The sequence below is a fragment of the Melospiza georgiana genome, chromosome 3 (genome assembly GCF_028018845.1).
Source record: "Melospiza georgiana isolate bMelGeo1 chromosome 3, bMelGeo1.pri, whole genome shotgun sequence".
In the NCBI taxonomy this organism is placed as follows: Eukaryota; Metazoa; Chordata; class Aves; order Passeriformes; family Passerellidae; genus Melospiza; species Melospiza georgiana.
The window spans coordinates 2,896,985-2,910,260 of NC_080432.1; the positions used below are offsets into that span (position 1 = coordinate 2,896,985).

The 13,276-nt window shown below is 46.6% G+C and overlaps 1 protein-coding gene across 1 annotated transcript in view; it reads right to left on the minus strand.

Annotated features, from left to right (window-relative positions):
- XKR6 (XK related 6) overlaps positions 1 to 13,276 on the minus strand; it is a 180,018-nt gene that overhangs the window by 16,921 nt on the left and 149,821 nt on the right. Inside the window, exon 2 of the mRNA XM_058019998.1 lies at positions 3,316 to 3,512. Coding sequence (XP_057875981.1) covers positions 3,316 to 3,512 — 197 coding nt within the window. The remainder of the gene's footprint in view (positions 1 to 3,315; positions 3,513 to 13,276) is intronic.

Consider the following 13,276-nt stretch of genomic DNA (forward strand, 5'->3'; position numbering starts at 1 on the left):
GACTGAGGGACAATGCTGCATCCTCTCCAGCATCCCTTCCCCTCCTTCAGCCTCACCCCAATGATAGGTATAAATGCATCAGATTCCCTGGAGAAAAGGGCTGCTGCTGGTTGAGCATCTCATCCCACCCTCTTCAGCTGCTTTGGGCACGATCTGTTCCACGTCTTGGATCCATCCTTATTCCCTCACCTTCTCTTGACTCTGTTTTGCGCCCACCCAGCTGTGGTTGTAGCAGATAAATCCTCCACAGAGGGGCTGCTTACCAACACCAGCTCCTTCCACATGGATATTCAGGAGATTATGTTGCTCCATTTGCTCCACCAACCAAAGAATTCCAGCTCAGGCTCTCAACATTCACCTTTCACTGCCCACCTGATGGAGTTCACAGAGTTCTCATCTCTTTTCTGTCAATGCTCTTTTCTGTTGTTGCTCAGACAAGGGCAGCTAAGCTGAGATCTGCTCGGCCTTGTGCTGGGGATAGGATGAAGGAATGAGCCCTGACTCTCATGAAATCCCAGCTTGTCTTGTCCCAAGCTTTATTGAGGCTGGGTAAATCTCAAATTCCAGCTCCAGCACTTCTGCTGCTGGACATTCTCACTTTTGGGTGAAACTCCTCCATTCTTTGAGTGCTGAAGGAACAACAAATGCAAGTCCTACCCAATCCTCTCACAAAGGTACCTCTCATGGTCAAATAGTTCTTGCAAGGCATGATGAGGTTTTTCTTTCTTTCACCCACCCAATAGATTGAAACCCAGGAAATTAGGCATTATCCTGGTGGTATCACTTTCTACTCATCCTTCCAAGATCAGCCCTTTCTACCACCACGCTGTGTGGCAGAAATGCTTTGGAGGAGATGCTCTGGATCTGAGTAAAGAAATAGGACTTTCAATGTGTTCACTCTTCTTTCCTCAACAGCTCTCTTAACACAGGAATTAGGAGACAGAAGCAAAACCTCCTGATAGTCATTCAAATGACTCCATTTCTAAAGCTCCTGAATAGAAGTTGACCTGTTTGGGGAGAAGTGGAGCCTGGGCTTGGCATTACAATCCAAAGAGCAGGGAGGGCTGGCGCTTGGAAGAGGGATGTATGCCACAGGAAATGGTGAACTGACCTTGTCTGGCACTAAATGAGTCCATAGAAGTCTGTGGGGTGTGTATGGAAGCAGCTGGAGTCTGGACACATCAGCAGAGGCAGTACCTGGGCTTTTAAGCCCTTCCCTGGGCTATTTTCTCATTCCTCAGGGATGCAGCTGATGCTGTCCCTGTTTAAAGGCAGAACTGGCCCCTTCCTGTGACGAGCCACGCTCCCACAGACTCGATGAGCCAGGAGAGACTCGATTTGATTTTTAAACACACTGCCTTCCTAACAGTATCCATCTCCCTTTGCTTTTCCCCTGCTGGAAGTGAAAATCTTCGATGCTCCCTTTCCCAACGGCTCCTCTCAGCATTTAATTTGCTTTTATATAATTATGGACTGGCTGCGAGGAGGAGAAGGAGAATGAGAAGGAGGAGGAGGAGGTGGAAGAGAGAAGCACTGAACGTGCATGGAGGAGCTCTAGGAATCCTTGCGCCGGAGGAGTCAAGGAGCGCTGAGCAAGCTCCGCTGCTCTCATCCATCAGCGCCCGCATCCCTGGCACGGGCGGGGAGGGAGGCAGGGAGAGGATGCACTGGGGACCTGGTGAGCTCGGCTGCTGGAGCGTGGCGAGCAAAGAGCCCTCCAGGGCTCGGGGAGGCAGGCGGGGACGTGCGCTGCCTTGGAAGAGAGCGCTGCCTTGGAAGAGAGAGCGCAGCCGGCTCGGCGCGCTGGATGGAGGAGCGGAGGAACTGCAAAGCCCAGGAAGGGAGGGGAGGGGGATGCTGGAAAAAAAATGATGCAGCTCGTTCAGTGGATTAGGCAGCCGTGCCTGGAAGTGGCAAAGCGAAAGAGCCACGGATTTGAAAGCCTGGAGGGATTATTCTCCCGCGTTGTCTGACTCGCGGCACAACACAGAGGCCAACAAACTTCACCCGGCGCTTTCTGTGGCGAGCCCAGCAATCTGCAGAACGCCCTGGCAAACCTCCTGGGCTGTGATTTCTGCATTTTCAGTCGGGTTAATAACGTTGGAAGCAGCAGGAAGAAGGGGGCAGGCAAATGTGAGCCATTCTAGCAGGAGTTGTAGAAAGGCATATTCATCATGTCAGCACTTTGGAGGCCTGGAGAGCTCGTGATGAGAGGTTTCAAGAAAAGACTGCATAAATAGGAGGAGGGAAGCTTCTATAAACAACTGTGATGGACATGCTGGCAATACAGGGGAAAGGGAGAGTGGCTGGCCTTCCTTGATGCTGTAGATAGTGGTGACCTTGGCAAAACCAGCAAAATTTAAACCCCAAAGGACATTCCGATTTCAGCTCCCACCTCAGCTCCAAAAACTCCTCAGAAATGACAGGCCCCAACCAGGCTGTCTTTGGGAAGCTGAGTGTCACCCTATGGTGCACGAACTGAACAGAGGCTGAATAACCAAGCAGCTCCACTGCTGGTCCTTGGAAAGGATGGTTGTCCCTCAGGCTGGTCACGCCGGGGCTGGGACAGGGCCATGTCCCCCTTAGCTGGGACAGATGCCCCATGCTCAGCACATCACAGTGGTGGACACTGTGGTGGGCACCAGAATTGGCAAAATATTCCCTATGGAGGCTTTCAAGCCTCCTCTTATCATTTAATTGCCTGTCCAACTAAACCTCCATAACATCCTTGTTCCTACACAATCCTCTCCACTGCCTTCCCCTTCTCTTTTCCTGGGCTTGGTGAGAACCATGGTACCAATGATAAGACCTTTAACTCCTGGGCACTCATCAGAAAAGGCCCTACAGCATTTAGCTGTTAAACCCCCCTTTTTTTACACTTAACACCATCAGAGCATTGCATAGGCATTGAACCATTTGTCCTCACAACACAAACTCAAATCTGGCCAGTTTTATCATCCTACTTATGTAAGGAGGGAAACTGAGGCAAGGAATGGTCGTATTTGCCCGGTGCCAAGCGACAAACAAGTGGTGCCACAGCAGCAGAGCCTGCTTGCCTCCTCCTGACACCACCATCATTCCTTTAGCCTGGACTAGGTGTGGAAGAGCTGAATCCCATCTTTTCCTTGACACTGACTTGTTTTTTTCTCCTCAGAGGAAACGAGCAGAAATTTTACCCAGCGAACTCAGCAGAGATTTGTCCCAAAGCAGCAACCCCCAGCCAGGGTGGGAAGTGAGCAGCACATCCATCAGCTGCCAGGCACTGGGAGCAGAAGGGGAGAGGCTGGAAAGGTGGGGAAGAGAGGGACCACTTACATGGTAATGTTTCTGCACGGTTCTTTTGGATCATTATGCAGAGCTGTAGCACCAGTTGAGGGGCGCTCTCGAGGAACGTTTCCAGGAGGCGCAGCATGTTCACGTCTGCATATTCGTACATCATAGCCCAGTAGAAACGCCGCTGGTGTTCCTTCCTCCTCTGGCTCTGGATCCCCAGGTACATTGTTCGGATATACCTGCAGGGGACAGGAGGGAAAAGCTGGGTGTGAGATGTTGGAGTTGCAGCAAAATCTGTTTCTGGGGTTCTGGGGAGACATTGGGGTTTGCGTGGTTCTTCCGCTCCCGTCACTGTCATATTTTCTGAGAAATCCCCTTGCCCAGGATTCTTCTCCTGGGAAGCTCAGAAGCCCCAGAGAAAAAGAAAAATAATATTATCTCATTTGCTTCTCCTGTATTTGGAACGTGGTTTGGAGATTGTTTATCCAATATGTGAATTTGTTTTATTTAATGACCAATCATGGTCCACCTATGTTAGGACTCTGGAAGCTTTCACGAGTTTTAATTAGTATCTTGTTAAGCCTTCTGTATGTATCATTTCTCTATTCTTTAGTATAGTTTCAGTATAGCATAATATAATAGAACATAACGTAACATAACATAATATATAATATATAATATATAATATATAATATATAATATATAATATATAATATATAATATATAATATATAATATATAATATATAATATATAATATATAATATATAATATATAATATATAATATATAATATATAATATATAATATATAATATATAATATATAATATATAATATATAATATATAATATATAATATATAATATATAATATATAATATATAATATATAATATATAATATATAAAATATATATATAAATTAGCCTTCTAAGAACATGGAGTCAGATTCATCAATTCCTCCTTTATCCTGAGGACCCAGCAAATACCACAGGCTCCCTCCTGTCAGATCTGAGGAGGACTTTTAGAATCTGACTAATCATTAAAGTTGGAAAAGGCCTCCAAGATCACCAAGCCCAGCCTTAAACTCGTTGCCACCCTGAGAACAAGATCATATAATGAAGTGCATTTGGTGTTGCAAGGGTGGGAAAAGTTTAACTGGTACCACCCAAACGTGAAGCCTGGGAGTAGGAAGTGCTTTTGAAATACAAGAGAACAACACCCTCACCTAATTTTCATCACAAGAAGTGAACCCACATGAAAAATACTGGTCCTAACACTTGGAAGTGGCTTGAGAGACCATCTAAACCCCCTCAGCACTCTGGTAAGGAGCTTCACTCACAGACCCCAGAGCTCAAGAAGTGTTTGCACCATGCTCTCAGGCTCACTGTGGGATTCTTGAAGTTGTCCAGGAATTGGAATCTGACAATCCTTGCGGGTCTCTTCCAGCTCAGGATATTCTGTGATTCTATGATTTGACCCTGTTTCATCATAGGTGGAGCAATGAGACACCACCTTCACCTCAGCATGTGTGTGACGCACAGATGTGAAAGGCCACAGTTTGTCACTGGTCAGCTTTGAGACTTTGGGCAATGTAAGGAGGCGTCTCATGCATGGACAGGCACAGCTCTACCATTGCCTCTGTCTCAGGACTTGTGGCATTTAAGAAAAAACCCTAACAGAGTCCTTTTTAATGCCTGTTGATATCACAGAATCCCAGAATGGTTTGGGTTGGAAGAGACCTTATAAATCATCTTGTTCCAGCTCCCTGCCATAGGAAGGAGCACCTTCCACTATCCCAGGTTGCTCCAAGCCCTGTCCAGCCCAGCCTTGGACACTTCTAGGGATTGACAATCCAATATTGTGCATTCTTCCTTCTCATCCTGAATGGTGGCTGTAACCCCGTTTGGGATGGGAACCATTTCACCTAATGCCGCCCCTAAAGCTGCTCATCTGAGCCAGTCAATCGTCGGAAATGTCTCCTCCCGGGACTGTTCATCTGTCCCAGCTCGGCTGCCAGCACGGCAGAGGGATGAAACGCCTTCTGGATGCTCTGGGAGGGGCTCCCGGCACAAGCTTTGGGGTTTGGCCAAAACGATTAGATCATCCCCTGGCTCTCGGGCGAGACTGCACAGCCGGGCAGAGCAGGAGGGAAGGACGAGAGCCTGGAGAGCCTCCGGATCTCCGAACTGCACCCAGGGATGGGGAGCTGGGAGAGAAACAGAGGCAGCTCTGCGAACCCTGTCCTTCATCCAGCATCTTGTCCTTCCTGACCGGCACAGGAGGCGAAAAAAATCCCGAAAAGAGGGACCGCAAGGACACCAAAAAAATGACGCAGGAGAGCCACCAGATGGGGCTCGACACTCGAGAAAATGCTGCGCCAGTCACACGACACTGGTGACACTGGTGTGACATCCACAGCAGACCCCGATGGGACGGAGATGGCCATGGGGCACCTGCTCTCCCAACACGCCCAAATCCACCACCTGCATTTGGAATCTCCATGGAAAGACCCCAACCCCAGGAGCTGCAGCATGACACAGGAATCCTGCCTTCCCTTCAGCCAGGAATTAAATAAATGCAGTTTAGCTGGAAAGGCAAAGTCAGGGAGAGTGTGGTGGCTGAAGGAGAAAGCAGAGAAAAGGAGAATGCAATGGTTTTTGTAATGCTAGTGACACAGAGACAGCAAAAACCAAGTGGTGGTGCCCATAATGTGCTGCCCACTGGCAAAAGCACCATAACCTCTGCCAAATTCCACCAAATTCCACCAAATCCGTCCTGTAGTCCTGGATGGTCTCCCCCTCCCCAGAAGCTCCCATTCCTGCCTGTACACAAAACCTGAACTCTTTTTCAGAAGGTTAAACCACTCATTTCTCATCACCTCAGCCACAGACAAGAAGAATTTGTTGCTTTTCACCCTGCAGCAGTCTTTTACCTGTTTGCACATAGTTGCCATGTAAACCTTTCATTTCTCCAGATTAAAAAAAAAAAATCACAGTTCCATAGAATCATAGAATTATTAAGGTTTGAAAATATCCCTAAGATCATGGAGTTCAATCATTTCCCTAGTACTGCAAAGGCCACCACTAACCTGTGTCCCCAAGTGCCACATCCACACGGCTTTTAACTCCCTCCAGAGATGAGGACTCTCCCTGACCAGCCACTTCCAATGCCTGATAACCCTTTTTCTGAAGGCATTCTTCCTGATGCCCAACCTGAACCTTCCCTGCTCCATTTTGAGGCTGTTTCCTCTCATCCTGTCCTTTGTTCCCTGGCAGGAGAGCCTGACACCCCACAGCTGCCCTCTCCTGTCAGGAAGGTCCCCCTTGAATCTCCTTTTCTCCAGAAAAAAATTCTCTCAGTGCCTTCTCACAGTTCCTATTTCCTACACCTCTGCTCTTCCACACTGCTGTTCCCAACAGCTGTCTCCACTTTTGGGTTATTTTTAAGACCATCTTTACTTTTCCCAGCCCCCCATTTGGTGGAACCAAGCTGCAACAATGACATTGGGCCACTCAAAAAGATTAGGAGGAAATTATCAGACAGGACACAATGTCCTGCAATGATTTCTCCTGGATCTCTGGTGTTAGGGTGAATCTCTAGGGATTCACACCATCCACGGTTTAAGCACAGATTTTTCTTACTGGCCACGGAAAGAGGACATGACACCAATCCATGGAGGCAGAATGCATGGAAAAAATATTCAAATTCATGGGATTGACACAGTGTCCTGATCCTGCCTCCACCAGTGGCAGTGGCACAAACACCAAATTCTCCCTGACTGCTGAGCCCACAGCCTTTGGCAAAGGTCACCTGCATTGTGCCTCTTCCATGGATGGGGAAACTGAGTCAGAGAGCACCAAAAAGATGCTCTCAAAGTTGTTTTGGCATCAAATCTCAGATCTTTCAGTGCTGTCCCCTGCCTCTAATACCACATGAGTGGAGCACAGCCCTACCAGCTGATGCTCCTCCATCCAGGGTGGACATAATTCCTTCACAGCATAAATCCCAGCCCTGCCCAATCTGACCCCAAAGGACAAATCTGTCCCTATCCCATGGGGCTGTGACCTCAGAAACCCCTTGGCAAATGTTGGGCAGTGTGAGCAAAGCAGCTCTGAGGACCATTTGCAGCAAAAAGTAAATTAACTTAATTTTTCTTTCTCTTCAGTCCATGAAAAAATATGGTGCTCTGTTTTTAGCATCCTTCAGATTCAAATCTGGCAAAGAGAGGAAAGGAATGACTGAGATCCTGTTCCTTCCTCATGCCAGTGGATTGTGATAAAAGTAATAAAGTCATATTTCCACCTTGTGGGCTTTCAGCAAGTAATAAATACCTGCTTAATTTCTACTTACTTAATCAACATAAAATTTCACCCAGCTCCAACATTGATAATTCTAAACCCTATTTCCAAACACCAATGTACAGAACTGGTGTAAACAGTTTTATTCCAGGTCATCTGTTTCCTTATTTTATTTACTTGAGGGTCTTTCAAACCTTTCCTAATATTGGTCAAGTGTAGACAACTTAAGAAGAATTAAGAAAAAAAAAAAAAATCAATGTCATTTCACCTGAAATTCATTGTTCCCGGTCAAGCTGGTGGCAAACAGGCTTCTATAATTAGACTTTAAAATCCATATTCAGGCCTGATCTTCAATCTTTAGCAACATGATGCTTCCTCTTATGTCAGTGAAAACCATTCACTGCTCTGTGCTTTTGAAAATCAGACTAATTTATTTATTTAAGAGCTTAATTTTGGATACAGGAGCCTAACTTTGGCCTTTTTTTTTTCTTTTTTTTTTTTTTTTTTTTGAATGCTGGCTATTTTTATATGAGTGTGTGTATTTGTGTGTATTTTTAGTTCTAAGTCTCATCACGGCTTCAAGAGATAGAACTAATTTGGGGTTGTGAGGGGGATTGGGGCGATGTTTTTTTTTTTTTTTTTTTTTTTTTTAGTGCACAAAGGATTGGCTGTCCCCTCCCTCCTGGCAGGGCTCCCAGAATTCTTGTTGGTATAATTACCCTCACTCTTATTTACTACACATGTCACAGCAGCACATGAACTGCTGGGGTCAAAGTCACTGCTGTCCCCGCTCCAAAGTGCCTTTTTAAGGAGCCAAATCCACCAAATGTGGTCAAATAACCTTTGGAAAGAGCTGCAGGAGCCCACCAGGAGGGAGAAGAGGAGATGCAATGCTCCTGCTGTAAAAACACAACCCACCCTGAGCTCTGTGGAAAAAACTGCTCCATGGGGATGACAGGGGTTGGATTCTGGAGGCTCTGGTTTTGTGTCATGAAATGAAGCAGTCCCTGGCCAGCTGGCAAGGATCAGCTCTGTGTGGCTACATCCATCTAATTTGCCCTGGCCAAAATTTCCAGGGGCTGTGTTGATAATTTTACAGGGTGAACTACTGCAGGGTCGTGCCTGGGCCTTGGCAGGGTTGGATTTGCTGAGATGGCACCAGGAAATGTAGGAGGATGCCTCTGGCAATGGGCTGGTTGAGGGGAGGAGGATGAGTGTCAGAACCCAGGAAATTCCTCTGGGGGGGAAATTCCCAGGAAATTCCTGTCCAGGGACTCAGAGACCCTGGCCCAGAGCCCAAGACCCCTGTGCCCTTGATCTTGACCCATGGAAAAAATTACCAACCTTACATGAGGATCTGCAAGCCACGAAAGTTTAAGTAAAATGATAGTGAATTTATCACAGGGTGAAAAATAGATTTTTTGGGGGTTTTAGAATGGGGGTTCAGGGGGAAAATGGAGGAATCTGGGCATGTCCAGTCTTTCTCCTTCTTCTTCCTAGCCTCCATCTTCTGCTGTGATGTTGGCACTTTTGTATTGGTTTAGAGTAGAGGCTCACTGTCTAACATAGGTGATAGATATTGGAAAGTAATTATAAATAATGTATATGTAGTTTTTAGTATAAAAAGATTCTGAGAGATGAGGATGGGTAAAAGGGTCAGAGCTCTCTTGGGAGCCCAAAAAGGCATATCAGGACAGGCCCTGGGCTGTGCTTTGGGGGCAGGAGAGTCCTGATGGCCTGTCCCACACAACCACAAGCTGACCAAGGACAGGAATCTCAGGCTGTAACAGTCTGATCATCTTCCCTGAGGCCAACAGGCCAAGATGCAAGAAATGATCTCTCTCATCCTCCAAAACCAGGAAACTTCCTCCATATTCAGCACTGGGAATGATTCCTGGCCCTTGTAGATTGCTGAAACCTGCACAAGTTGTGATGACTTGGGAGAGATCGAATATGCCTGGACCATTCTAATGATTATATTCAGATTTTGGCACGGAATCACAGAATATCCTGAGTTGGGAGGGACCCACAGGGATCACTGAGTCCAACCCCTGGCCCTGTACAGGGTGTGGTGAAATTGCAGTGCCCATGAACAGGTCTTGAAATGGCCTGGTTTATCAGTACAGGTGTATGTGAAATGGATTTTGCTCGTGCCCAGCCCTCTGTTGGGGTGGAATGCTGGAGAAACAGCTCTGATGCTGTGGTAGCCAAAACATTGGGGTGTTACCAACACCTTCCCAGCTCCAAATGCAAAGCACAGCAGTGTGGGGGCTGTTGTGGGGAAAACAAACTCCATCTCAGCCAGACCCAGCCAGAGAATCACACAATCTCTGAGGCTGGAAAATATCTCTAAGATCAAGTCCACCCAGCATGCCAGCACCATCATGTTCACCATGGACCCATGTCCACAAATGCCATATCCACACTTCTTGAACACTTCCAGGGGTGGTGGCTCCACAATGTGATGGTGATGCCACAATGTGTCACAGCTTGAGGCTGTTCCCTCTCCTCCTGTCCCTGTTCCCTGGGAGCAGAGCAGATCCCCGTGGCTGTCCCCTCCTGTCAGGGAGTTGTGCAGAGCCACAAGGTCCCCCCTGAGCCTCCTTTTCTCCAGGCTGAGCCCCTTTCCCTGCTCCCCCAGCCCCTTCTGGTGCTCCAGCCCCTTCTCCAGCTCCATTCCATTCCCTGGACATGTTCAGCCCCTCAATGTCCCTCTTGTCATGAGGGTTCCAGGGCTGTCCCCAGCACTGGTGTCAGATTAAGCCCTTTTCTGATGCAGAGATGGGGCAACTGAGAGGCATTTAAAAAACTTTTGTTCCATTTTCACTCTCATGTGAAGGGTGAGACAATACAGATGTTATAATTCATGCTATCACAATCTCTACAAATCCATTTCCCACACGCTGGACGTGCCCCAGCAGTGCCAGCACAGTGGACATTCACTGTCCTGGCCCTGTTGGCCACACTGTTCCTGGATATTCCATCCAAGAACCCCTTAGGCTTCTTGGCCACCTGTCACTCTGCTGTTCAGAAATGTCCTGTGGCACTGCAGGAGCCTGGTTGTGACCTTGGTGATGTGGCAGCAACACCCATCATATGGATGGGCACCATCCCATGGCACCAACCTCCTCCCTGGTGCTCCCTCCTGGAGGAAGAGATTGGGAATGGGGATGGGAATGTCCTTCGGCTGAGGGCTCACCCTCCTGCCACCTCATCTGCCTATCAGGAATTTTTTTTTATTTTCTCAGTGTTTTCCCAGGATTTCCTTGGAATTTAGTGTTTTTCCCCTCAGTGACGACCCCAGCACGGCCCTCAGCCCGTCGTCCCCTTCACACTGAGAACCAGCTCGGTGCTGACTTTCCCTTTGCCCTATCATGATTTTTAGGACTTTCCCAGGATTTTTCTCAGATTTTCTCGGGATTTTATGGAGATTTTCCATATTTTTCCCTGGAATTATGTATGTTTTTCCCCAGTGATGATGTGGGGCACGGCCTTCAGCCCCTCATACCGCTTCATACTGAGTGACAGTTCCCTGCTGATCCTCCCTGGGCCCTATTGGGGTTTTTGGCATTAGATTTTGATCAAACTGAGGTTTTTTGGATTGGATTGGAATTTTTTTTTTTTATTTTCTCAGGATTTTTCCCAAGATTTTCCTGGAATTCAGTGTTTTTCCCCTCAGTGATGACTCCAGCATGGCCTTCAGTCCCTCATCCCCTTCACGCTGCGTGACGGCTCCTTGCTGATCCTGCCTGTGCCCTGTTGGTTTTGAGATTAAATTTCCATTAAATTGCATTTTTTTGATTAGATTAGGATTTTCTCTGGATTTTCTTGAGATTTTACCATATTTTTCCTGGGATTTAGGTGTTTTTTCCCTCAGTGATAACTCTGGCGGGGCCCTCAGCTCCTCGTCCCCTTCACATTGAGTGACAGCTCCATGCAGGTTCTCCCTGGGTCCATTTGGGTTTTTTTGGGATCAAATTGGAATTGGATTGGGGTTTTTGGGATTAGATTGGGATTTTTGGAGGATTTTCTCAGGATTTTCCCAGAATTTTCTTGGGATTTTCCTGGAATTCTGTGCAAGGGGCCTCATGCACTGGAGGGTGTTCCCAGATTAAATTCCCTCTCCTTGGAGGGGAGGAAACCAGGCCATGAGTAACTGCTGGGAGCAGAGGCTGCCTGAACATCCCCTTACAATGAGGTTACGTGAGGGCAGATCTCAGCTGGAGCGAGCTGGCATCCACAGGGCTCTGGCAATTTACACCAGCTGCGGCTTTGGCCCACTTTTTTAATTTTAATGAATTATTTTCATTCTAACTGATGTAAAAGGAATGGGAGTCGCAGCGCTGGAGCAACAGGGGAGTAGGAAAGTGAAATGCTGTCTATTAAAAAAATCAAACTCAAACTTGGAGTTGCCTTCACCATTAATGTGCTCAATATCAACATTTGCTTGTTATTTTCTTTGTTATAATGTCACATGCCAGTGATAAGGATTCACAGATTGATTGTTATTGTTCCTAGTTTGAGTATCAAAAGAGGAATTACAGGGTCCCATCCAGGGGCTGATATTCCACAGCTTTTTCTGGCTGCTCCCACAGCATCAAACTCCTCCAGAACAAGGGACTGCATCCAAGCTGTCTCTAGGGAGTTGTTCCTGGTCTGGCCTGAGCCTTGAAGGGTGTGCAGGATTTGTTTTCACCACTGCTGGTTGTGTTGGGTCAAAACCATGCTGAACTGAGAAAGATCACTTTTCACCTCAAAATCAAGAAAGGGATCTTTATTTCTGCACAAACTCTAATCCAGCCTCCTCACAGGTCATCCTGACCACACACACCTAAATAATTATTTTGATGACCTTCATCAAGGCCCTGATCTTCAGAACTGGGGGTCTCAGTGCTTTCTGACAACTTCAGGGGATTTGCTTATATGGTTTACAGCTAAAAAATCAATAAAAAAAAAAGTGTGTTCATCAAGGGGTTTAATCATTCTGCCTTGCAGTTTCTGATCTAAGTCTTATCTACTTGTTTCTATCAGCTCCCATTAAAGAATTAATAATTTGTATTACATACTCTCACTTTCTGCCAAATGTGAGGCTGAAATTTGTGTTTGAAGGAATGATTGTCCCAGACTTCTGCTGCACAGGAGAAACTGTTACAATTTCGTATTTTAAGCCAGTCTGAAGCTGTTTTAAAGCACAGATGGCTTTACTACACACCAACCTCAAAAGATGCAACTGATTTATAAAACTTATGTTGGGAAGGATCATATTGTAGAATCACAGAAGAATTTAGGTGGGAAGGAGATTTTAGAGGTCTGTGAATCAAGGGTCCCATCCAAGTGGGGATAACTTTGAAGTTAGGGAAGGTTGGTCATGGTCTGGTGCAGTTGAGTTTTGAAAATCTCCAAGGATGGAGATTCCACAGCCCCTCTGGACAACCTGTTCCAGCATTTAACCCCAATCCCTGCAGAATCATGGAATCATCCAACTTGAAAAAGACCTCTTGAGTTCAACCATCCACCCAGCATTATGGGCATGTCCAAACCAAGTCCTCAAGTGCCACATCCACATGGTTTTTTGAACATTCCTGGGGGTGGTGAAATGATTTCTAGCCCAAGATCACTTCCACTACTTGAAGAAAGTTTACAAATCAGCCCCTCCTTGGATGGAATTAAAAAAAAATAAAATAAAAGCATGACACTGTGGCATTTTT